At 37.2% G+C, this 27,721-nt stretch overlaps 1 protein-coding gene across 1 annotated transcript; it reads left to right on the plus strand.

The window, feature by feature from the left end:
• Window positions 1–1,934: 1,934 nt before the first annotated feature.
• On the plus strand, window positions 1,935–26,286 carry LOC145981390 (uncharacterized). Its single transcript, XM_083114629.1, has 2 exons — window positions 1,935–1,971; window positions 25,861–26,286. The coding sequence occupies exon 2, from the start codon at window positions 25,891–25,893 to the stop codon at window positions 26,284–26,286; it is 396 nt and encodes a 131-aa protein (XP_082970755.1). The 5' UTR covers window positions 1,935–1,971; window positions 25,861–25,890.
• Window positions 26,287–27,721: the final 1,435 nt, after the last annotated feature.

The following is a 27,721-nucleotide window of genomic DNA, read 5'->3' on the forward strand; positions in this document are numbered from 1 at the left end:
TGAAAGGAAAATTGGTCCAACATGCACCTGAATGCAAAACTGTTCCCTTTTCCACTATTTTATATTCATTTACATAACATTTATACTATAGGTATATTTTTATAATAGTTATTATTGTCATAAATAAATATTAGTAAATTATATTACTATGTATTATGTAACTAAATTATGAATACAAATACCAAAATATAAAATTTTAGTTCATTCTTTGCTAAGAGCATTAATAATAGATGGTGTGTCATCTTTACTCATGGTTAGTAACCACTGTAACTAAAATAAGGTTAGTGTCCTAGGATTAAGATAGCCTGATACAGACCAGCCCGAACACTTCGCGAAACATGACAAAAAAAATATGTTTATGTGCTTCTAAAAACCATAACCAGCAAGAGAAATGATCTTACTTCAGAATGTTGGTTGCTATTTACTACATGTGTGGAGAGAAGAGAGAAAGTGTTTCAAAACATGTAAATGGATTTGAACTTATGTTTAAAGTTGATAGACCTTAATGAAGCTGCAGCAAGCATTAATTCTGGCAAAATTTGACACGAGAAGTAAATTTTACTACCGAGAGAAACTCTTATGACATTCTAAGCAAACATCACCAATGCATTTTTGAAGCAGCTATACTCCTCACTTTATGTCCGTAGTACATTTAACATTTTCTAATACCAATAATTATATGTTTCTTGTGTTTCTTCTTGGGATGAATGATAAACATAACATATAAGGTGTATTTGTTCTTCAATTGTATATATCTGCATATCGGGAAATATTGTGGAAATATTCAGAACAACGTCGTGGGAAGCTTCTCAAGTTTTTCCAAATAATTAAAATGCAAAAGGGGTACATCTTATCCTTTTAGCTGTGTAGACAGAATGTCTACTGGACAACCCAAGATACTTCTGTTAAATAAAATACAACTAGCTCAATGCTCACAATTTATTAAAATTTCTGTAGAATTAAATCAGTAGTTAAATACAACAATTTTCTAGCCAGGGGTACCTGCCCATCCCCTCCAAGGCCTAAGATGCATTCCCCCCAAGAAGGTAGAACACCTCCCCCCACCCACCTTATACCGAATTATTTACTCAAATTATTTTGGTCAGAAAAAATTTGCGGAACAATATATACAGATATCTTTAAGCAATATATGTTAACTTTAGGTACTATAGGCTCACTTTCGTGTTTGCTAACATAAAACGTACAAAACTGCTCAGACTCACTGCCATTGTTAGAGTATTGAACCTTATTTTTAGCAGTTTGTCTGCTTGACTAACTTTGTATTAATGGGAACAGCACGCCCTCCTCCCCCCCCCCCCATCCAAACCAATTCTAAAGGCATAAGAGGTGGCAGTGGTGGCCATTGGATTCCAAAACTAGGGGGCAAGGACAGTTTACTTTCCCTTTGTAGATAAAATTTAGCATAGTGCAGGAGCAAAAGTGGCAAAAAGTAGATTCAACAACCCCTCGCCCCCCTTAATCGATTTCACTGAGAGGTGATGTTTCCGTGATCATCTACAGCCACAGGTAGCTAGAAAAACTGTTAATAATAACCTTAACTAAAAATGAATAAAAAGTCAATCAAAAGAAACTACACCCCCCCCCCCATTTTTGTGGGAAGATATATAGAATTGGTATACAATTTTGTCCCCCCCAAAAATTCCCATGACGCGTGCATGTCATGAAAAACCTCTGTGGTCACCCCTGTTTCTAGCTATATTTTTGAAAAATCATATTTCTTTTTCATAAAAAGCCAAGGACAACTTCAAATTAATGTACACATATATACAATATATAGCAATAACCCTTAACCTAAGGAATTCTCCTGTTAACTTTCAGTGAATGGAGTCCTGTACATGTGTCCAGCTTCTCCCAACTGGAACTTTTTCAAGTTTGCAATTTTGAAACTTGTTGTGATGTATGATGATATGATATGATTTATTTGCATCCAAGGACTACAATTTTGTACAAGTAGGCACATCTGTAGCATAGGACATGTCAAATAGAAGTGCATGATAATAATTTTGGTAATTTTAACCTAAGATACACACATATATATTGGTGTATTATAACCCTTGCATATAAAGATATTATACTTGACAATTTCAGTTTGATGTACAACAGCAACTCTGCATTTATGGTAACTAACCATACCTTTTAACATTTATTCTGTTTACACGTACACAAGACCTTGAGTCCTTCACACTCTGTCCAATATATATGTCTGTATGCATTCAAAAGATGAGTGTTGCCTCTGTATATTCTTGTATGCTGTAAAATGAATGTTTAATTAGCATGACTTTGATTTTATTTGTAAACCTTTCCACTTTTAGTTCATGTCTTCACTCTCTTGGCAACTTGTTATACAGGTCAGCTGTTGAGTTTTTAGGTCCCTTCTTGTAGAGAGTAAGACGGCATGGCATGTCTTCATTTGAATTTTGTCTTTATTTCTCGTGTTCAGGCTATGGATACATTCATTGGTTTCAAAAGTACTAATATTTTGTTTGATGTATACCAGACATTCATAGATATACAAACAGGGTATTGTCAGCAAGCAGAAGTTACGGAAGAGAATTCTGCCCTATTATTTCGCATTGACACCTGCCACAATTTGAAGTGCTCTTTTTTTGTAATTTAAACAGTATGGAGCTATATGCCTTGTTTCCCCAGCTCATGATTCCATACCTTATTACTGATTCAAAGTTTGCTACATAGAGACTTCTGACAGACCAAAAGCTGGTAATGTTTGCACGCAGTGCAAAACAGAATTTAATTCATTTTTGTTGAAGCATGTTGATGTGGTTTGAGAATTTCAAGTGTTCATCTAAAACAATACCCAGAAATGTAGTTTCTTTTGCGTGCATTAAGTCTGTATTTTTGGACTTAACATTAATATTTAAGTGGTTTTTTTTTTTTTTTTTTGAGAGAGGCTGTAAAATTTATGTAATTTGCTTTGCTTGTATTTAGATTTAAATTATTTCCTTGAAACCAGCTATCAAGCTTTAGCAATGTGTTGTTTACTTTATTTTTTAAGGCATGCTCACAGTGATCTGTTAATATAATGTTTGTGTCATCTGCATACAGTATAGCCTGTCCCTCATCCAATGTGGAGATTTTGTGGCAAAAACGGAGTATGCGACATTCCCCCCCATGTGGTAAATTTAGATTGATGATATATTAGGTTGGTAGCACTGCAAACCTAAGTGAGAAGCATGGGAATTCGGGTCTTGTCGCGGGAAGAACGTTGTATGTGCCAAACCGAGCCAAACAACGGATGCTGTGTCGGGCATTACTCTGTCACTGGGTGATCAAAAATGCATAAATAACGGTAAAAAACGGAAAGTTAATGTTTCGCATTGGGAGGATAAGAAGAGGAAAGCTTTGAGGGATGCTGGCATGCCATATGTAACAAAGAAGAAAAAAACTGTACCCGGAAAACTGATGCCAGAAGAGGTGAGTAGAATAACGTTGTAACCAGTCAGTGTTACCCTTGAATAATGTAGAGTCCGTAGACAAAATTGTACATATGTCTGTCTGTCGGCATCCCATTTTTGATTCCAGAACAATACATTCGAGCAAGCCTAAAATTGACGCGATTCTTCTTTGTACCTCCCGACATCTAGGGAAAACTTGTTTGGGCAAAATATTTTTGTACCAATTTTGTATGTTATTTTTGTATTATGGCTTTGGGTGTCCAAGTGAAAGGGATGATGCTCCTTATTACGAATATGTATTATATTTTGGTTCACATTTCAACCTTCCTTTTTAGTGAAGATTAGTAGTTATATTGAAATATAAATAGCAGTATGTTGATTTAGAAATCGTTATCAGGCAAAATAATGTAAATACGCCTTGGTATCTATTTAAATACTACCATCACTGCTTACTCTAATATTATATTATTGTATTTGTTTTTCAGGGGAGAGTTTGCTCTTGTCAATTTGAATGTGAAGACGTCGATCATGCGGAAATGTTGCAGCACTTTCAGGACTTCTATAAACTGAACTACAACAAGCAAACAATATTTTTGACTCAAATATGCATCAAGGTTGTCAATATTACTCTCAGACGAGTAAGTGAAGATATTTCTAGAAGACATTGCACTGTAGAGTATTATCTTCCAAGGAAGGAAAGTAATGTATGAATATGCCAAAAAATGTTATGCAACATTTTGAAGATCACACCTCGCCTTGTACAGATACTTCTTGATAAAATAAAGTTTGATAAATCTTTTATAGACAACCGAGGGTTACACGAGAAACAAGGAAAGACATCAGATGAGACTTGGGAGCTTATTAAACTACATATTTCCTCATTCCCAAGGCAGGAAAATCATTATTCAAGGCATGAGAGTAAAATACAATGTTTGGATGCAGGGCTAAATGTAAGGAAAATGTGGGAACTTTTTTGCATTAAATATCCTGAAGTTAAAGTAAAGCTTCATCTGTACCATGACATTTTCAATTCTGATTTTAAACTAAGATTTGGTCTGCCCCGGTACGATACTTGTGCATATTGTGACCGCTTGCACGTTCATATTATTTCAACGAACAATGAAGCGGTAATGAGACAAATTGCAAATGAAAGTAACCTTCATCACATGAGGGCAGATCTTGCTTATAAGTCACTGACAGAAGACACGAAAAATGCCAAGGAACATGCAGAAAACATTGTTTTATGTGTTGACCTGCAGCAGGTTTCATTTTGTCCCAATCTGACCCATAATAACGTATTTTATCAAAGGCAGTTGTCCTGTTTCAATCTTGCTGTCCACAATCAGGGTAACAATAAATCTATGATGTTTTTTTGGGACGAGACCATAGCCAAGCGAGGGTCAGCAGAGATATCATCATGTATCCTGAAGTATATACAACTACATTTTTCCAAACTGAGAGAAGGCGAAACACTCAAATTGACGTTGTGGTCTGACAGATGTGTTGGGCAAAATAACAGCTGGTGCATGATAGCTTTAATTCAACACATGGTAGTAAATGAGGGCTTTTCGACTGTTGAGCAAAAGTTTATGACTACTGGCCACAGTTTTCTCCCCTGTGATAGGGATTTTGCCGTTATTGAATGAGCAGAAAAGGGGAAAAAAGTGTATGTCCCATTTCAATGGGTAGAAGTTATTGCTAATGCTAGGAGTTCCGACCAGTTTGACGTATATGTCATGTGTAGAGATGATTTCAAAAACTTGGACATCATTTTGCATTCATTGGTCACCAAATCATATAATATTACAGACCATGCATGGTACCAAATCGTCAATGATGACCTGACAACATTACATGGAAGAACATCCCACAACGTTCTACAACCATGGCAAATGCACTGTTTGACCAAACAATCCAAAGGGCCAGCCAAGAGAAATCTTCCCCAAGTGAAAGTGGCTGCTTTTCCCAACCTATACGAAGGTCGTCTCCATATAAAGGCTGCCAAAAAGAAAGATTTGGATGATATGTGTCAGTATCTTCCACGAGAATTTGTTTCCTTTTACCAAGAACTTGAAGTTGAGTAATGAAAATGTTAACCCACAAGAAAATGTATTATCCTCATTTAACATTATGTTATAATTTTATAATACCATTTTTGTACTTTTATCTACTATTGCTTTACTTGTATCACAAAATAAGGTATTTACAGAATTACTGTGTTTTTCATTCCTGCCCCCTCCCTTGTTGAGGTAGTTTTCGGTATAACGTAACTGCCAGTCGCTTACAACGTTGTTTGTTACCTCATTACATGGTGTAAAAAGCCCTCTAACACGTTAATGGCTTATTGCAATGAATTGTTCTTTTGGTTTTATGTTTATTTCTATACGAACTATACATTCTAGCTAAAAACAAAAGTTCAAAATAAATGCCCATGTATTCTACAAATGTTTTTGCTCATTTCTGAAAAGGGCCTCCCCGATGTCTTCGTCTTGTAATCAAGGAAGGGGTCCCACGTTCAATACCCGGTGGAGGCACAAGTGGTTCGGATCACACTTTAAAATAGTTCCAGTCCCGATTAGCCTTACTGTGCATGTAGTGGACTTAAAACAACAAATCAAATCAAATCATTTCTGAAAAATCACTTTTTTGTCACTTACAACATTATATGGTGGACCCCTTCAATTGTTGCAGTAAATTTGAGCCTTGGTGAAAGTAATTACCACTGTTTGGAGTTCCAAAAAGTGCAATTTATCGGCTAAAAAAGAGTTTAAAGTACTGTACTCAAGCATCTGCTCTTCCTATGACATAGCAATTTTTTTCATGGAAGAAAGGAAAATATCTCAGAATAGTGGAAATGATTGTGAAAGTAAATTTGAAGCTTTCTGAAAGTAATTAGCAGTGCTTGCAGTTCTGAAAAGTCTTATTTATCAGCAAAATGAAGTTGTAAAATGTACCTTACGCAAATATCCCCCCTTCCATTGACAATGCAATCCACAGAATATGGCTGACACGAGGCTCAAAGGGTGTGCTTGAGACCAGCACGCACTTGACGAGATGTTTAAAGCATTCAGGGAAATTACTGTAACACTAAGAGCACTAAACCTGGCCAACATAACCTAACAACAAAAGCATTTAAGATGTTATTTGAACACTAAGATCACTAAACCTGACTTGCCTAACCTAACTACTTAACCAAGACGACAGTAATCAAATGGCTAAATGCAAGAGAAGAATCACATAAGAATATATGGAAGTGAGAAACAATTCTCAATGAATCATGCAGTAAATAATCGCTAGAAATACGAATCACATGTTTATAGCCATAAATAAAAATCGAACCAGGATAAAGATGTCTTCGTACCATGATGATATGGGAAGTAGACAATCGTAATTTGGACCATCAGACCCCCTAAAAAATGGAAATTATTCAACACTTCGAAAGTCTTAATTTTAGGTAAATTTTCTGAAATATCATGTGTAGTTTTGAAGAAATTCTGTGTTGATTGCAGTCACATGGTGTCCGTTCTGCCCAGCTGTCCCCTACACTTTAAATTCTCTGTCATTACCACATCTGAAGTAATTTGGGCAATTCTCTGAAAAGAGATACCAGGATATCAAATAAATAACATTGCAATCTTTATTTTTTTATCCATGGTATTTAGTTAGAGTACAAGCTAAACCATCATGAAAAAAAGAACAGATAATTATTTAGAAAATGTTTTTAAAAAAATCTGTAAAGTAAAATGAGAGGGCTCTGGTGTAAAACATGGAAGTGACATATTGGTAATTCAGTTACAAAGTAAAATGTGCCATCCTTCAATTTTCGAGTGAAATTGCCATGTCACACAATTTGTTTTGGACTCAGTGAAGTTTGTGAAATTGGTAAACACAAAACAAAAACAATTCATCTACAATAAAGCTTCTAATAACCTTTTTTTCTTAATGAACTCAGAAATGATCAAAATGTCACTAACCATGTTTTACACTCGAGCCCTTCAAATGTCATTTTACAAGTGAAAAACTATAAAACTTTACATCAGGTAGGGATGCATTTTTATAGATACATATAATTAGCACATTTGAATTATTTTTATTTATCAAGTATAGGGTTACTTAGCTGAATGTTGAATATGGAAATATGAAGTACCTCGCAACCTTGTCCCTTGCATCATCAAAATCTTGAGTTCTTCATTTGGAACAAGAATTTTTATGGAAGAACATTTCCAAAGTAAAATATACTTTCAACATACAGCATATGGAACTGTTACAATTTCAGAGAAGCCACTGAATCACCAGTGCAAATAGTTTGGCATCACACTTCAATACCTGACATCATGAAAGTTGAATTGTTTTCTGGAATTAACTAGGAGAGGATGGGTACAATAACTTATTAGTTTTCAAAAACCACTTCTAGTGGTTGGTGTCACCATTCTTAACCATTACGGATATCTCATATTTATTATCAACCTTCCTTGTAACTTCACCGGTATCGTGTTTGTCGTCATGTGTTACTATGGCCCAGTCTTCCATGCTCCCACAGGCATTCACATGAATTTCTAATTCAGGAGGTAGAGAGCATTCTCATGGGTATATAAACATGTACCTGGAATAGCTTTTATGGTATGTACTGATTTCATGGTTGCAATTGGCTGAGCATCTCACCAAATTCTCTCGTAAAATTGCTTCTTCATTTATCAAAATAACTTTAGTTTTTTTGCACGAGATTTCTAACTACTTTTGAATAATCTGAAGCAGTCTGTACAATTGGCGCAGATTTACTTTACTTATTACATGAATACCAAAAATTGATATTGTTTGTTTGCCAATTATATCCACTACTTCCTTCCCAAGCGAAGATGCAAAATACTTCCAGATTTTTTTGCTGTATTTTAGAATTCTGAAGACAGTCCACCCAACTATATAACTTCATCAATATGTGAGATGATGTCTTGTTTTGGGTCAGTTGCTTCATACAGAGTACCAACAAAGCAAGCAGCATTTTTGCCTTAAACATTGTATCTGAGCATACATGATATATCTTACATTCACCCTGGTGATTGATTGATTTGCTTTATTTTACTTTGCATTTTTGCTAATTTCAAAGATGGAAATAATTGATGATATGATAAAATTGATGAATGGACACTCAGAAACATCCATGCCCCTGCTGAGATTCAAACCAGGGACCCTTGGCATCATAGCACAATGTGCTAACCACTCTGCCACAGGGGCCAGCTGCCCTGGAATGTTGAAGTAGCTGTGAACATTGTTACACTTTCTCTGCTCCAGAGTACACTCTGCACCTAATTCTGGTACTCACAGCTATTTAATTTTATTATTATCTTCGCACAACCGGCATATGCTCTTTTACAGTGCACAGTAAATGTCTTACATTTGGGTATTTATACACATAAAAATAGTATTTATACACATTTTCAGAAAAAAATATACATATAGATAGATGTTACATATATCATCCTTATATGAGGGAGAATCGAATGAAAACGGCAATTAATTTTTTTTCACTACTTTCATGCAGGGATAATGTTTGATTGTACATTATTTTTCTATATAGTCCTCTCCCAGTTCATTGCACTTAACACCATCGGATAGGTAGTGCTTCGATACCGCATGAGTAAAAAAAATGGTTGACTGTGTAGCCAGTCGTGTACCGCCAATTGGACGTCTTCATCAGACTTGAACCTCTGCCCTTCAAAGTGCTCCTTTAATGAAGCAAAGATGTGGAAATCAGATGGTGCCAAATCTGGTGAGTATGGTGGATATGGAAGGCACTTGAAGCGTAGGTCATCGATGTTTTTCATGGTTGCACGAGCAGAATGAGGATAGGCGTTATCATGTTGAAGCAAAACACATGCAATCAGCAATCCCCTTCGCTTTGTGTGTATCGCTGGCCTCAAATGGTTCTTGAGAATGTCGGTGGAGGTGGCACTACTCATTGTCGTATGGGAGGTATGTAGTATTCCAGAATAGGACCTTTCTTATCCCAGAGTAAAGTCAACATGACTTTCCCTGCAAAGGGCTGGCTGCGAAACTTCTTTGGTTTCGGCGAAGATGAAAGTCACCATTCTTTGCTTGCATGTTTTGTCTCCGGTTGAAAATGGTGCACCAAACTTTCATCCCCGGTGACAATGTGAGCTAGAAATTTCTCACCCTCCTCTTAATAACGCCTCAGCAGCTCTTGACATGCGTCAACCCAACAGACTTTCAGTTCCTGTGTCAGCTGTCTAGGAACCCACCTGGTGGATTCTTTTCTGTAGTGGAGTTCATCTTGCACCATGGGTTGTACTGAACCAAACTCATATTCAGCAAGGAAACCATTTCAGCCAGGGTGACATGCCTGTTTTCCTGAAGAAGCTGATCTGCTGTGGCTATGGACTCCTCTGTCACAACTTGTTGAGCCTGACCCAGACAGGGAGCATTAGTCAATGAAGTCTTACCTTCTGTGAATTTCTTGCACCATTCTTAGACTTGCCGCTGTGACAGACAGGCGTCCCCATACTTTGTCTGCATTCTCTGATGAATATCAACCGGTTTCACACCTTCACTCCATAAAAATCGAATAACTCCATGCTGTTCCTGCTTGTTGCAACTGCATAGTGGTGCCGCCATCTTGAATCAGCTGTTACTGACATCCAACCCCACCTACCGGCACTGCTTCATACTACCAGCTCGGAAAGACGTCAAGGACTGTGTCTGCAAATTTCCAAATGCCAAGAAAGAAAGAAAGAAAGATTTTTAAATGCACTTTTGCGGTTTTCATTTGATTCTCCCTCGTATATTACCATGGATAAAAAATGAATCAAATTTTACTCAATTACATTCACATATGTATGCGTATATATACATACACAAAGAAAGGAAAGAAAGCACAAAAAATAAAATTTAGTAAGAATGTTGTCCATTAAATAGTGTTTATACTCAGAAAATTTAGCAAATATGTCTAAGTGTACACCCCTCTTTAACCATTCATTATGCAAGATACACATTCTTCTCAGGGGAGCCATTTTGTGGATTTTGTACGGGTGCGGGGAAATTGCAAAGAGTTGCTTTCTTGATCACAACTTTGGATGGGGGACATAGCAAGCTATTTTTGAAAGCAAAGAGGTAGAATCCAATTTGTCATTAAGAAGTTTGAAAAGAAAAAGGAGTGATGTATCGTTCTTCTGTTTGCAAGGGAGGTATCACCTTTGTATATACACCGTCTTCCCTAAAAACTATATAACGAGTGAATTTATTTTGAACTTTTTCAATAAGATCTATTTGTTTACTGGTTTGTGAACTCCACACTATAGAGGCATACTCTAATTTAAGGCTAACATATAGGTTAAATAATGATGACAGCGCTTTATTTTCATTGAATTCCTTTGCAGTTCTCATAATGAACCCCAGGTTTCTATGCGTGTCATTAACAGTTTTTGTAATGTGTAACTGAAACGATAATGTATCATCGAGCACTAAACCAAGATCTATTACTGAGTTTGCCCTGTTTATTTGTGTGTGTGCTATTCCGTATTTATAGTGTATTGGGGATTTCAATAGGGTAAATGTTACAGCCCTGCATTTCTTATGGTTTAGATTAACTTTATTTGCTTTACACCATGCGTTGAGATTTTCAATATCCTATTGTAATTTAATGGAATCTTCATTGTGAATGCTCCTATAGAATTTTAAGTCATCAGCGAATAAGAGTTTCTTTGAATTTCTAAGCTGGGACCAAGATTAGAACCTTGAGGTACGCGTGAGCTAGCTACAAATTCATGGGAGCAGCAACCTTGATAATTTAGTGTTTTCTGTTTTAGAGATACGAGCACATTATATCTATGAGGGAAAAGGAGAAGTTATAAAACACTATTTTTTTCAAGAGAATAACATGGTTTACAGTGTCGAACACTTTGCAGAAATCTGTGTATATAATGTCTACCTGGCCTTTGTTGTCAAGTTCAGTGGAAATGAAGTTTGTGATTTCTAAGATGTTCATCACAACAGATCTCTCTGGTACGAATCCATGCTGGTGCGAGGAGAGAATTGGTTTTGACGTGAGCAAAAAAGTGTTTGTGAAGTTTCTTTTTAATAGTTTAGCTGATGCAGAGAGTATCGCAATTGGTCTGTGGTTTGAAATTTTAGATTTGTCTGATGTTTTTTGGTATGTACAAATTTGTGACAATTTCCATTTATCTGGAAATTTCTATGTTTGTATTACAAGGGTGAAGAGTATATGTAGTGAATATTTTAGACTTTCACCACACCCCTTGATATGATCAGGCCCTGCCATTTTTTTTAGGTTTAAGGTTCTGTATTGTTTCTTCTATTTCAGCAATTGATATATCCTGTAAATTTAGAGAAGATAGAAGGGTGTCAGTTTCAGACAGGGGTTAATGGTTCGTAAGATAATGGTTCCTGTACGTAAACAGAGTGAAACTTTTTTGAGTTGTTGCTTTCGAGTTCTTGATTTTCATTACAGATAAGTTGTGCGTATGATGATCATTTCTTATTTCTTATGAAGACAGCTATAGTTCATTGCATAATTTATTTGCAATGTGCACACATGAAGGTTCTCTTCGTGTTTTGAAAACTGATGTTATTGTATCCATTATCTCTGCCATACACTTGAAGCTCTCCTGCCCCCTTTTTTGCAGCTCAGTGGCACAACCTCCCTTCAATGAACAATATAGTGTAGTTTCATTTGATTTCCCCCATTCCTTCCAGGTTACTGTTGCTTCAAGATTAAGGACATTTTTTTTCGAAATTAATGTAGTTGTTCAATGTTAGGAATGGTCAGTCAAAATGAAACCTTTAATATTGAAACATGTATGTGGTGGTTGTTTCTTAACTGCATGGAGGTTGAGTGAGGAGCTTGGAAAGGAGATCGTGCAGATATACGAAGAATATATTAGAATTCTCTGTTAATAGTGCAAGATGCATTTTCAGTGAGCAATGAGGGGTTTGGTGAATGAGGGCTGACGGATTTCTGGCAGATCCTCAGGGTGGGAAAATAAATATGATTTTTATTAAAAAGTCATTTTTGATGATTTTTTATATTAAATTAGGGCTGAACCAATTCCAATGCCGATACTCTTAACGATTCCCACCAATACCGATAGCGATACTTGAAAATTGCAAAATTAAATTTTGTTCAAAATATTGATCACTATTGGTGTCCAAATAATCTTCTCCAATTATATGCAAGAATTTACCAATAAATTGGCTTTAGAATATTGAATAATCACATCAGAATGTTAAAATAGATGTTATTTAAACAGAAAATATAGTTTTTCTTTCATAATTTGGGCAAGAGAAGAAGAAACTTCGAATTTTACATAATTTCCAGGATTATTAGTTTCCGCGAAAGTGTCACGAGCCATTTTTGTAGAACCTGTGAAAGACCGAAATGCCCGAAGAGTATCGGCTGGTATCGGTAGATGAATTCAAACCGATACTTTCCGATACTGATACCACTGATATAGGCTAAGCCCTAATTTAGGTCTGATTTTTTTTTTCTTTTTTTAAGGAGACATGCTTAAAATTGCTTGTATGTTTTCTGGCACCATACATATAGATACCTGTTTCCATATGGAAATTCTTTTTTGTGGAAAACGGAACTGTAAAATATTTAAACAGTTTGATTAAAGCCAATGAAAAAAATACATGTAAATATACATTTTTTCTGTTCCTGATACTGTATATGTATATGAAACTACTATGGAAATGTTTGTTGAGTGTGTTAATGCTCATATAATAAATTCAGTAACTTTTCTTTTAGTGAAAATAAAAGATAGTTTGCATAATATGAGCTGCCATGTTTATTTACAGTTTAATGATTATGGCACTATTTATGGTTTAACATTATTTTTTATTTTATACATTATTCTACATAAAGTGATTGCTATTTTTGCATATAAAAATTATCGATTTTTAAATCTTGAAAAATTTAAATGTGTTTGGAGTTTACATATTACATTTGCTTTCATATGAGCTTCACCCCATCAGTACATATACGTATATTTTGTTCCTTTCTTTTCATTTCTGAGAGCCTAATAAACACCATTAAATGATTATGAGATGAATGTACTTTCACCAAAGTGAATTAAATCAGTAATTTTTTATCAACAAAATCTTCTGATTTAACCCTTAACTAGGCACATGGGGGTAAATTTGACCCCCAGGTAGGTATTTCTTAATGCCCAGACACTTGTTGGTTGCCTCCGGTGCTAGTACCTTCCTAAAACAATCTGATTCAATTGTCGAGGTCATTTCCTTCATTGTGTGCATAACTGTTCAGGGAATTTAGTCTGCACATAGCATTGTTTATTTTATACATTGAATCACTTTCATGAGAATACCTGAAAGAATGTTCTTGTTCTGCTACAGCTTAACAGGCAAACCATAAGCAATTCCCAACACAGAAATATCCTTCATCCATGTGTATGCGAGTGTATTCAATTACAGCAAAATTGAAACTTAAGTGACCACAGTCATCATCTCCATGTTAAAATATAGTTTAGTCTTATCTTACAAATGCATAGTGATACATGAAAATCAATAGATGATTATGGGCTGAAACTCTCAATTCCATATGCTATCTAGCGTTGTCTGTGTGAACCATTTGACGCTAGAGCAATAAACGCTCATTGCAGTACTCTTCTTCCCATTGTATCATCGATTAGCTTTTGGTACCTAGGAAAAAATATTTCCCCTTTAAAACTAATGGTATATTTGGCAACCGCAAATACTAAACTCCCACCTACACATTACTTAAGACATTTTTGCTACAAAAAGTTTTTCTCTCGCCACTATCTCCGTTCAACTGAAAAATACTTTCAACCTCTTTTGTTGGTGCTTGCTGCTACATTAGGCAGATAGGCTGAGTCTGCCTTCAAAATTAATTAGTATCATTATATTTAACATAAAAGTGATTTCAGTTAAGATTTAGTGACAAGTGGTAAAATTATAATAAAAATATTTTTACAATCCCGTTGTTATGAAAAAAAACACAGTCTCGGAATACATTCTAATGCCTGTAACTCCACAAATGTCCTTTCCGTACCCCCAGATACTTCTGGTTTCATTTTGTAATCAGGTAATCTCCTGTGAGAATTTTTTTCTGGAAATTCGAGGGAGTCATTTGATATCATCAGCCTGCAACTACTACAATCTAGAGATACTTTCAGAATTGCCATTAAAATCTTTCTATTAAGACTTTACGAATCATGACATGTGCAACATTTTATTTCATGGTGAACCTACTCTATCACCATATAACATATGGCAGTGGTGCCTACTCGAAGTATTATAAAATGCCATAATTTCATTAAGTGGTCACAGTAGGACAATATCTTGCAGAAAATCATCGCAATTAATTTTTTTTTTTGCAGCATCTTTATTTTACATTTTATATAACAGGGGTGGAATATATTTTATGTAGCATACATTTCATACATGTATCAAAATACTACATATATTGCAGTAGTATTTTATTTAGCGATTAAGTGATGCTGCAAATATGTCAGCATTGAGTGCATGTGGAACAATGTAATCATCATTACAGAGGAAAATGGCACTAAATCTTCAATTTATTAGGCACCTCATGCAAACAATTCACAATACAATACATATACGTTACATGTTAAGGAAAGGGTGAAAACTACACTAAGTGGCATTCATAAGCCTTTCTTAATTGTAAAATCTTAAAAACAGCACAGATCAAAACTTAGGTCCCAGCCACAACTCAACCACAGAAGGAATTCCAGTCTTTGCAGACTTCCATCTCCTGCCTTTTGTGAAGGATCTGCCCTCCTACCTTCGTGACACCAACCACTTCCTCCAGAAAAATCAACATTCTTACACCATTGTCCACAAACACCATCCTTGCTATCGTTAAAATAACTTCCCTTTGCACCAACATACTCATTTCCATGGCTTCCTGCCGTCCTCTATGGTCATACTCATTTCAATGGCTTCCTGCCGTCCTCTATGGTGGAGTAGTTAGCATGCTGAGCTATAACATGAAGGGTTTGAATCCAAGCCTGGTCATGAATGTTTTTTGTGAGTGTCCCCTTCATCAATTTCATCATATCATCATTCATTCTCATTGTCAAGATCACATAAAAGTGGCAGAAGAGCGAAATAAATAAACCATATCAATCATTCACCGCCTTCAACCTCCACTCCAAGAAGTTCTACCTCAGTAGCAGACCAAAACCCCCACAACTCCATCCCTAACTTCCTGATCCATCTAGTCTAGCTTCTCCTTACAGCAACAGCTTCAACATTGAAGACCAAGCAAAAATCTCAGCAAATTTGAAAAAGATAAAATTGTCAGGGAAAATCTTCTAGTTAAATCATTGAGTCCCAATGAAGCACATTTGAAGGACGAAAATATAATCTCATACTAATAATTACAACTTTTGTCAATGAAACACTGGATAGTACAATTCATGAACCTCTTGGAAATCTGAAACTTCTGGAGGATGTTGAAAATTTCACCAGCTGACTTCTCTATCTTACAGCGTGCTATAACAGCCACGTGGGTTTTGTAATCTCCCCAATTCCATCATGAATGCTAAAGCATACCGTCCTATCGTAGCGTTCCAACATGAACGCGGGGATATTAAATAGGGATGTAACTTGCCCCTCCCGATTAAATACTATTGATGGTAGAGACAGCCCTGAACAGGCAGGTACAAATATCTAACTTATCATTAAAATAAACTCATGATTCGGTTTAGACTGAAGTGAGCAATGCGAATGGCAGAATGGGGTGTAGACTAGCTTACCCTGTTCGGTTAAGAAATAAGACCAGTAGCTCCTACTTCTCCGATGATTCCAGATTAAAAGCCCTCCTGTCGCTCTCATGCGCACGTTTTTAAACCCTCTTACCATTTCCTGTGAAAGGCTTACCCAACACATTTCTGAGCAGGAGCTGACAAGGTCTGCCAGGGTCAATATTTCTTAATCGAACGGGTATGGTACGACACTCCCTCTTGCGAGACAATTTCTAAAATTGAAATTGTAATCATTAAAAGTTTAAATTGAACCTTCTGCCATTCACCAAAATTTGAAAGTATTTTTTATTACATGAAAAAGGTTACATAAAATAAAATAAAATAATAAAAAAAATGTCAGAGACCCTTCACCGAAAATTAAATGGAACAAAATTAAGCTCAAGCTTGACTGCTGAAATAAAGTCTTTGTTATTGTTAGCCACACGCTGGAAGAGTCTTTCGTAATGAGAGATGCTGACGGTATATCAACATGCGATAGCAAGTGTTGTTCGCAGGTCCGCGAAGTCAGCGGAACGTTCATCACACTGGATCGTAACCCGAGCCATGCGAGTGGCTTCTGCGTTTCGCATAACAACTCGGAGAGATTGGTAATGGCATCTGAACAACTGCTAACTAAGCGCCAAACGTAAGCCGTGAGAAACCTTGAGGCCGTATGCTCGCCTCGTCAGGCTGATAGTTCGAGGCGAGAGCAAAAAAAACGTGGTAAACACCAATCTCCACTGGACTGCGCGACATTGACATGGATGCACTGAAGCCAATAAAAGAAACAACACAAGCAGTATTGGCTATCCGCAACCACACGAAGAGAAGAATATAATTGAAGAATAAATTTTCACTTGCTATTGACGTTCGTAGCACACTAATGTGGGCACACTATGACCTGCGAAGTCATAAGGCAGGGCAATCCAAATACACTCAAACCACAGAGTCCTGGGATATGAAGCATTGTTCCGGGAGATGCACGGTCCTTGACCGATCACAATTGCACTGGGAGACCGGGTTCGAATCCCGGTGTGGAAAGTTCAGGAATACTGTTCAGCACAGGTCAGATGAAAAAACGTTGGCCGTGGGGCGGCGATCACAGGGTAGTCCATGGAAAGCCACTCCAAGTAGCTTTTCCAAGCCCCAAAATATGCGTTGTACAATGGCGGACACTGGGGGGAAATGTTATGATAGGCCCCCGAAAGTTCACAGCAGACGCCATTGCATATTTCCGGCACACATCGTATGGCGACACATTTCGTACTCTGGTTGCATGCGAAAACGGAAGGTGTACCGTGCCGTTGCATACAGTATGCAAGGTGTCCGGGGGTTGCGACGCCTCGATCACTCCAAGAAGGTGCACTAAACATGGCCACTGGTATGATGAAACTGTTCACAGGTAGCCTGGCAGGTTGCTGATCCACAGGGGTGGGGTCTGAACACATTTGGGTCGTTGACTGTACCCGGAAAGTTCCAATATGTCGTGAAGTACACTGCCTGGCCTTACAGAGCAAAAGGGACGATGTACATGAAAGATGTTCATGCTTCTTCTTAAGGGGGTTAGAGTCGTGGGGGGGGGGGTTGCTCTGTAAGAGGAAATTTCTTCTGGTGTTCCTGACGCTGTTCCGATCCTGGGATGTCACTTGGGATAGGATGTTCGTTGCTGCTACGCTGGTCCCAATTGGTGGTAGATGATGGGAACAGGGGCGAAGACGACCAAAAGGGGATAGGTCGTTCTGATTGTGATTATTGAAGATGCATAACAGCAGCAGGGGCGTCTTGAGGTGAAAATCCCTGGCGATTTCAGCTCTCACACCAGTGACATACACCGCTGAAATCCAAAGGAGGCTGGTGAGCTCCAAAGCCTTCAGGAATGCGTTCTTCTTCCGGCCTCAAAAAAAATCGCTGGACTACTTTCGAAATTCCTTGAACTCGTGGAATTTCCGAACAGGGTAGGAAACAGGTAGGACATTGGAAACACTACATTCCTCTCAGTCAGTTAATATTTAAAATATATAAAAAATGTGTAACGTAATCGTCTTTTATAGGCAAGTGAAAATCATGAGTAAAGATAAGTAAACTAAAATAAAATAAACTGCCCAATAAGTGATATAAATTATAAAACAAAGTTTGAATGAAGGCTAAATAAAATAAAAGGCGGAACATGTCATTTGACGCCTTAACACTGGAACACCATTAAAATGAAAATATGACTTCATCAAAAGTAATATATGTATATATTGACTAAATTATATATAGCGCCTGGCTTCTCCCAAAATATAAAATAATGTGCAATATAAAACTAAAGTTATGATATATCACTAAATGCCCTTTGTTGGGACATGATCAATATACAATAAAATAAACGAAAATATCTAGGATTAAATATTGATAAATATATAAAAGTAATATGTAGATGGTATAAAATATATCCCCTGGTATCAGAAAAATAACCCGACGAAATCCATTAATATTATGTCAGAAGTGTCAAAGCATTGTAAAAAATGAGGAACTGACGAAAAAAAAAATTAACCCAAAATTTGGTAACGTCACAGCTGTTAAAATGGACCTAGCCACAAGTAAAATAAAAGAGTAAATGACATGGCTCCAATGAAGTTAAGATCATTAATTACTTCAACTAAAGTCTATGACGTGTGGGAGATTAAAATATAAGCCCAATTACTTGATATTACCTACTTTACGAAGATTAACATGAAATTAATCTGTAAGAAGTAATTAAATTTCATTCGGGAAATGAAAATTCTGAAGGAACGAAAAAAAAAATCGCATAAATAAGTGCCCTTGAAGAGGCTCTTATTAACACCTCGGTTTGAGGCTAGGAATGTCAGTGTCGAAGCCACCTGAGTGTAGAGTTCATCTACAACAAATTCCGCATCCATCCCGACACTTGACACACAAAAAAAGGTGTCATCAAATTCTCTCTCTCTGAGACTGAAATTGGATATGTTTCTTCCGCTAACGCAAAACTGGAAATTTCCGCACGGAAATCTGGCTACTTACATGGAAGGAAAATCCTGGACTTGAGTCTTGCACATATCCTGAGTTCGAAGGAACAAAAGGAAAACAAGGAATGAATCGTGCTTTCGATGCAGAGATTAAACTTGCGTGTTTAAACCTATCGTAAGCTGACGGAATGTAAACGTGATTATACCTAAGGGGAGGGCTTGATTGATTATACTATTCGCAAAACTTCATCGTTATTTAATAAAAAAAAATGACAACCAGTTTTGCCTTAATTTAAACATTCTTTTTAACTTTTATCGCTATTTAGTGATTTGGTGATTTTCGATGCGATTAAGTAACCACACGAAATCTGTTGAATAACGCTAAAGAGTGTTTATTTAAACATTAAGGAATGACGTAACTTGAAATATAAATATCATAATATAAATACACATGAAATTTAAGGTATTTAAAATTCAAAGCTAGAAAATGCAAAAGGAGGAATATTAAGCTATCCTTTAATAAATAGCTGAAAGAGACAATAAATATATGGATAATAACAAAAAAATCTCGTTAATATGTGAAATACTCCACGCCATGAATACCGCTTACGTTTCGTTCTACTTTTCATTACAAGTTGGCTTACGCCTAACTATGGTGTTTTAACAAACTAAAAGTCATGCAGACTAAGTCATTCTTATGTCATTGCGCTACAATGACAGTGTCATGCCTCTTGCTACAGGTACCTCTGTGTACACAATTAATTCGTAGGGGAAGACATAACCTTAAAACTAATGGAAGGGAGCGTCACACTTACTACCTTTAGTAGCGGACATCATTGCTCCTCTATTCCTTAAAACATATATATAAACACTTGCGCACTCTTTTATATTTCACTACCGGTATTTCTGCGCGTACAACTAAAAACACCTATTATTATTCCTTAGCTAGAACATTGAATCAACGAGCGGGTTATACTCTAACCGAATGGTAGCGTCACTCTGACTACTTACGTCAACGTATAGTAGCGGACATATAATTGCTCCTCTATTCCTAGAAATATAATTAGCGTTTCGTTTTTTCACATATTAACTTTACTTTAGTAAAAAAAATCCTTAAATAAGGTAAAATAAAAAAATGCACTGCAACTGACTCATGTATTCTCTCGACTATCTCCTTATCAATTTGCACTACAATTATTTGTACCAAGGCTCCCATTCTTTGGGGCGAGGAGATTTCAGTCATTTTAATTACGATGGAGTCGACTACTGAACCTTGTGCATTTCAAAACTATACGTGATAAAATTAAATATCCTCCTTGCGATAATCTTTAACAGTTTAAACTTAAACCACATAAACACAAATGGCCTTATTTTTCGGATCATTAACAAGTTACGGTCTGTTTTAAAAATATATATGAAATTGAAGCTTTAAAGGACTTTAATTAATTAAAAAACACAATTGACTTCAGGAATACTCTCTGCTGTGACCCACTAAGTACACGCACTATGGTGTGATTGAGTCGTATCGTTTATAGCCAAACTATTATAAGTCACGCACCAAATGCATGTAAAAAAAATTACCAAATTGTATTTCAAGAGACTCCTGCAAGGACAAGGGTCATAAAAATCAAATGCCACTTTCAAAATTTAGATAAAATCCTGGGAATTGATGAAAATTTCCCAGGTGGTAGTTCTGTCATAGCCATCAGGGCCTGACCGAAGGTACCGGGTTCGAGCGAACCACGGCGTTACTAGGAGCGGAATGACAAGGGCTCGTCGGTAGACGTGCCCGGGCTGGCCAAATTCTGGGCGGAATATGACACTCGAATGTCCGACATCGAACCTTCCGGCACGCGGAATGACGAACGGACCTTATGCCACATCGCATCGACGCGGAAAACCGCGACGAAGCAAGGGCGCAGAGCTGTTGCCTCATTGCCCGTGGCTACCAAAGAAACATTCTATTTTCGTTTCCTCCGCATTGTAATGTGATTTAATGCAGCGGGTGATTAGCCTATTAGGTGGGGGTGTGGTGGGTAAGGACTGAATTAAAGCTGAGTATCGACATTAACCATCATTAACATTAAAACTGCGTGCTACGCAGCTTGCCCCAAAAATAAAGATTCGCGAAGAAAAACAATTCTGACATGTCACTATTTAACAAATTTCAATTTTCATTTATTTCGAATGATATAAATGAAAAATTCCGCAACTCGAACACGTATCTCTAATTTTCATCCTATTTCAGGAAAATGGATGAAAAGCCCAAGCATCTCACCACGTAGCGTTCCAACCTGAACGCGGGGATCTTAAATAGGGATGTAACTTGCCCCTCCCGATTAAATACTATTGATGGTAGAGACAGCCCTGAACAGGCAGGTACAAATATCTAACTTATCATTAAAATAAACTCATGATTCGGTTTAGACTGAAGTGAGCAATGCGAATGGCAGAATGGGGTGTAGACTAGCTTACCCTGTTCGGTTAAGAAATAAGACCAGTAGCTCCTGCTTCTCCGATGATTCCAGATTAAAAGCCCTCGTGTCGCTCTCATGCGCACCTATTTAAACCCTCGCTTGGCCTCTCGTCACCTCTCGCCAAAGGCCAGTGTTCTTACCATTTCCTGTGAAAGACTTACCCAACACATTTCTGAGCAGGAGCTGACAAGGTCTGCCAGGGTCAATATTTCTTAATCGAACGGGTATGGTACGCTATCACTTCTGTAGCTTAATTAGCAATGACTCACATGTTCATTCTCTCTGAGAGTTCTCACCTTCCAAACTTGTGACAGTATTGATGGTAAAATGTGTTTTAAATTTATTTTGTGTGCTGTAATACAATGTGAAAATTCTCACAAAAGACTTTGTCTGTACTTATGTGCACAAAGATGTCATTTTATTTTTGAACATATTTTGTTTTTGACTGATTCTGATATACTGCTGTACAAAATTTACTTAATATGCACACTGATAATAATCAATATTCTACTCATCTGATATAAAATTGGAAATATTCCTTGAATATTCGATGAATGGTTCATTAATGTAGGTAGCTGGGTGATTGCAGTAGAGTTTGCCTTTGAAAAGGATCTGCCTATTTAGTCATTTGGTTTACAAACCTATGTCATGAATTATATGTTTTATTCATAAAAATAATAATAAAATGGCAAAATATTTTACTAAATTACAGACTGTTTATAAATGTATCAGATCGGCAGTGTTAGTGATAAAAGAGATACATGTAGAATATTTTTAAACTAATAGTGTACTGGTTTTTTGTACTCTGGAAAAGATGTGAGGATTCTGGAAAATGCAGGGAAATTTCTGGGAAAATGCAGTTAGGGTTCATGTGGGAACCCTGTTCGATGCACAGCTATGGGTACTAGAATGGCCCTCTCCTGTGCCAACCTCTTCATGGGCAAACTCAAGCAAGAGTTCCTGGAGACCCAAGCCCTAAAACCTGTCCTATGCCTCCTTTTTAGAGACAGCATCTTCATGCTCTGGACACTTCAGTGAGGTTCAAACACTCGACAATAATGTAAGGGAAGAAACAATACAAACGATTTCAACCACCATTCACAGCACCGCACCAAAATATTTCTTCTCGCCCATTCAGCCAGAACACGTTCAGTCAGCTCTCAATAAAATAAAATCCACTGCTGTGGGAATAGACGAAATCTCTGTTTTAATGATTAAGAAAATTCTCCCGTACATTCTCGTTCCTATAACAGGCAATTAATGTCTCCCTGTCTTTCGGCATATTCCCGTCGATTTGGAACTAGCTAAGGTTCACCCTCTGCCGAAAACAAACGAAGTTCTCAGCCTCGGCGACCACCGGTCGATAAGTATTCTTCCGGCTCTGTCTAAAGCTCTCGAACATGTTGTCAGTAACCAAACGCGTAATTTCTTATCACGAAACAATCTAATAAATTCTCTCCACTCGGTATTCTGGCACAACCATAGCACCTGCACAGCGCTCATGAACGTGACGGACGACATAAGACACGCCATGGACATTAAAGAAGTAACTATTCTTGTACTTCTGGACTTTAGTAAAGCTTTTCAGACTATTGACCACGACATCCTGCTATCGAAGCTATCCTCCCTGTACAACTTCTCTGACCCAACCGTAGCTTGGTTCCGTTAGTATATTAATTAACGCCAACAATGTGTCTTCAACTCTGGTGAGAAATCGTCGTGACGATCAATCAGCACCGGTGTCCCCCAGGGAACCGTCCTCGGTCCACTCCTCTTCTCTCTGTACATTAACCATATTCCTGACGCACTCGAACACTGCAAATATCACATCTATGCAGATGATGTTCATCTGTATTTGTCCTTTCCTCCAAAGAATATTGAAAATTCAATTCGAGATATAAATTATGATCTGAACAAAATCAGTACTTGGTCAGCTAATCATGGGCTACTAATAAATCCTTCGAAAACCCAAACTATTATTATAGGCTTGCAATGTTTTCCGTGTTTGAAATTTTGTCCCTCCTGCCCATAATGGTCTTACGGAAAGCTATTAAATTAAGTAAAACAGCCATAAATCTGGGCATAATGTTTAATCAGCATCTCTCACGGTCAGATCACATAAATTTAGCTAGTAAAAGAGCCTTCGCTGCATTACACGCTCTTGTTCGGCTTAAACATTTTCTACCCGTTAGCATTAAAATCAAACACTTGTTTTTCCACACTTTGGTTACTGCGATTCTGTCTATTCCGAACTACCAGATGATCTCACTCAACGTCTTCAACGAGTACAAAACACCTGCGTCCGCTTTATTTTCGATCTGAAATATAGGGACCATTTATCCGTTTTATTTACAAAGCTAAATTGGCTCAAATTAATTGATCGGCAAAAGGTACACAACCTCACCCTTCTCTATTCAGCAATCAGTTCAAAAGAACCGGCTTATCTCTCGAGCAGATTCTCAATGCTTTCCGAATCACACAGCCTTGACACCAGATCATGAGGGAGAACTCAACTACTCATCTCCCTTCATAACTCAAATTTTTATTCAAAATCTTTCACCATTTCTACTTCTCGTCTTTGGAACTCACTGCCCCTCGAAATCCGGAACTCATCTTCAGCATATGTCTTTAAGATGCAATTAAAACATTTTTTATTGGGCACAAATAGTTAGCACATTATATTTAGTGATAAATTGAATACAGTTAAGCGCAGAAAAACACTGAAAACCCTTATTCACCTTCATATTTCAAATCCCTGACTACTGTCATGAATATGTGATTGTGTGTGTGTGTGTTGTTGTATGCTCATGAGTATAGGTTAGGTTTTTATTCCCGTATGTATTTTATTTTATCCTTTTTTTGAAATTTTTTCTTTGTAATTTTATATTTCTCTTTATTTTAATATTTACCTTTCTATGTAATGGTTTAAATGTTGTTGTAAACATGGTGAAGTGGTAGAAAAGGCTACAAAGCCTTAACTTCGCCATGATAAACAAGATGCAATAAATAATTACTATCCACTTCCCTATACCAACTCAACCACTTCTGCTCCCTCAAGTTCACCTGGACCTGCTATACCAACCAGATCACCTTCCCCATGAGCAAATTGGGGAAGTTAATTTGAAAACACCCACACACATCAAACCCACCAAGCACATGCGATGCCTACGTTTTTCTAGCTCCCACCCATTCCACACACATAAAGCCATCCTGTTCTCTCTGGCTTTCAGAGAACAGCACCTCAACACTTGACCCATTTCCCGACAGAACTACAACCTCCACTTACACCAATCCTCGTCAACTGTGGATATTTTTCCACCATGGTTTCCAACTAAATATCCCGAACTGCAACATACATCCCACCAAGAAACTTGCCACCAACTCTCCTCTACTTATCACCCAAAATCATCCCCATCGCAACAAAATCTGCCACACTCTATACTACATTATTCACAATGACCTAAAACCACAAACATCTTTCCTGACAAGACCAGTGTTGTTTTCAAATGCCCATCTCCAACCTTCAAAACATCCTGTTCCAGATCACCCTTTCACCGCAAAACCTACATCTACACGCTCATAAATGCAAGCATCCAAGGTGCAAACAAAACCTTCTCCAATTTCTACACTTTTCACACCCTCCAGATTCATACTTCCACTGGCAAATTTTCCCTTCACCCCAAAAGGTCAAGGGCCTGCTACATCTCAAACCTTAATGTCCTGACCTGCAACATCTGTGGTAGCTTTTTTCTTGGGAAACCAACCACAACTCTCAACCACAGGATCGACAACTGCCACTGCATCCACACTTGGCCTTAACTATCACATACCAACCATTACAATATTCCTTTCAATAATTGCTTCCAGGTAGCGATCATCCTCTCCTATCCGAATCTGCAAACACCTCAGTACGAAAAGGATGGGAGAGGGCCTACATATCAGATATGTGAGCAACCAGACCCCGTTTCCTTACAAAGAAGAAAGAAAACACCGAGTAACTTCCCCAAACCTCCCTAACCATCACTTTACAACTTCACAAGACTTCAGTTTTTCTTTTTACATCACTGAAGATGTCACTCGCGGCAGCAAAAATTTGAAATTTTCCAGTATCTGGTACGTGTTTCCAATTTATCGTTTTACTTGTTTATGTATGTTTTGTATATTGTTTCTGATGTTTGTGTGCAAAATGTATTTTCAGATAGCAAGTGCCTTATCCTCATCATCACAGATGGAGTTTCACTATCTCTCTTTGTCCAACTTACTGAAGATAGAACCTGAGTTCATAAGTTGTTCAATCAAGAGTGAACCAAATGAAGAGTCAGCTGAAAACACTTGCCAGCCACCACCATCATCATCAGTTATTAAATCTGAACCAAAGTTGGAACAAATGAAAATCGAAGAGCCAAAGGATGCTTCCTTTCACATATACTTGAACTCTGGTGCTGGGATGACTGAATTTTTACACGATGATAGTAAAAATTTCCATGCTAGTGATGACATATCACAGTTTGGTGCTGTTGCATGCAAAGCTAATGAGAGTGACAATGTTAATGTAGAGCCTGAAGATGTAAAAACTGAGCTTGCAATTGAAGATGAATGTCCATCTGCAGAGACAAAAAGGTGAGTTCATGAAGAATTTTGACATTAATGAAACCGAGTACCATAATACTTCGATCATACTTCATCAAAATTTCCTCAACTTGAATATTTAGTCATTATCAAAATTGCTTCTTGTGTATGGGCAGAGGCATGAATTTTTCCATATAGTAATTAAACAATGAAGCATGAATTTCAAATCTCCCATATGAAGATCAAAATATGGTTACCTTATGGATATTTTTACGTATGAACATTTTCTGTTGTTTTTGATTCATTCATTTGGTTCATTTTACATCACTTTTTTGCCGCATTTGGCTAATCGTGAAGATGAGTGATGATAGGTTGAAATTGATGAAGGCACACTCACATAGAACACCCATTTCCAGCCAGGGATTGAACTCCAGGGCCTGCCAAATTACAAACCATGGAAGTTGGTCTCTGTTTAGTTTGCAGAGATGTGTTGCAGCAATTGTGGCTACTAGATAATAGTCAATTAAAAAATCTACCTGCCACGGCTTCACTCTCTCCAATTTTGATGATAGTGAAGTATTGTAAGTCATCATAAAGCAACTTCCAGTTGTAAAAATCGCCAGCAGAGGCCTCACCTCTGGCGATGACCTTTTGGTTGCACATGCACATTTATTCTCTTTCCACAACTGAGCTGTCCATGCAGAACAGAACAGGAACGAGACTCAAGATTATAGAATCAGCTTGACAACAAAGTTCTCGGGAGTGCTAGCCCGGTCTTCCTCCCATACTGTTATGTAAGTGGCAAGAATGCACAAAAGAACTGGCTAGCGATTCATTTCACTTGAGCTGCTATCTCTTTTTACAACTGGTGTGGAATTTGCCCAATTATGTAATGGGGGTTGGAATACCGTTAGTACGGGTTTAGGCAAAAAAGTAATTTCAGCTATTCAGCTACTTTCAATTGCATTTAGAGACCGTTAGAATTTCAGAATAATGTTCTCATTATGAAAACACTCCGAAGGCATTTAATTCTGCTGTTGATTCATAGTTTATCTTTATGGTGACTTTTTATATGTCCTGAGCTGGAATGTATTTGTGAGTGTAAGTATGTGTGAATTGTTTTTCTCAGGAGTTATGTGTGTGTGTGTAACATATATATATATATATATTACTGAAAGTATGCTGGAAAAAATGGAGGAACGGAGAAATTGGAAGAATGTAAATACAGAAAAGGGAAGACATAATTACAGGATACTGAATAACCAGCTAAGAAGAGAAACTGACAGGGCCAAAGAACAATGGATAAAACAAAAATTTGAAGAAATTGAAGAACTGGAAAAAAGAGGAAGGTATGACTTGATGTATCGTGAAGTAAACTGCTTGGGCTTCCAAAAGAAGAAATGGAAAACAATGTGGATGATAGAAGACGAGGAAGGATGTGAAATGACAGACAAAAAAGGAATATCGAATGTGTGGGGAAAGTATGTTGA

The sequence above is a fragment of the Lepisma saccharinum genome, chromosome 29 (assembly GCF_977018435.1).
Source record: "Lepisma saccharinum chromosome 29, izLepSacc3.1, whole genome shotgun sequence".
In the NCBI taxonomy this organism is placed as follows: Eukaryota; Metazoa; Arthropoda; class Insecta; order Zygentoma; family Lepismatidae; genus Lepisma; species Lepisma saccharinum.

Excerpts from the sequence above, each read along its gene's own strand:
- LOC145981390 (XM_083114629.1), top strand. The coding sequence starts at position 25,891 with ATGGAGTTTCACTATCTCTCTTTGTCCAACTTACTGAAGATAGAACCT.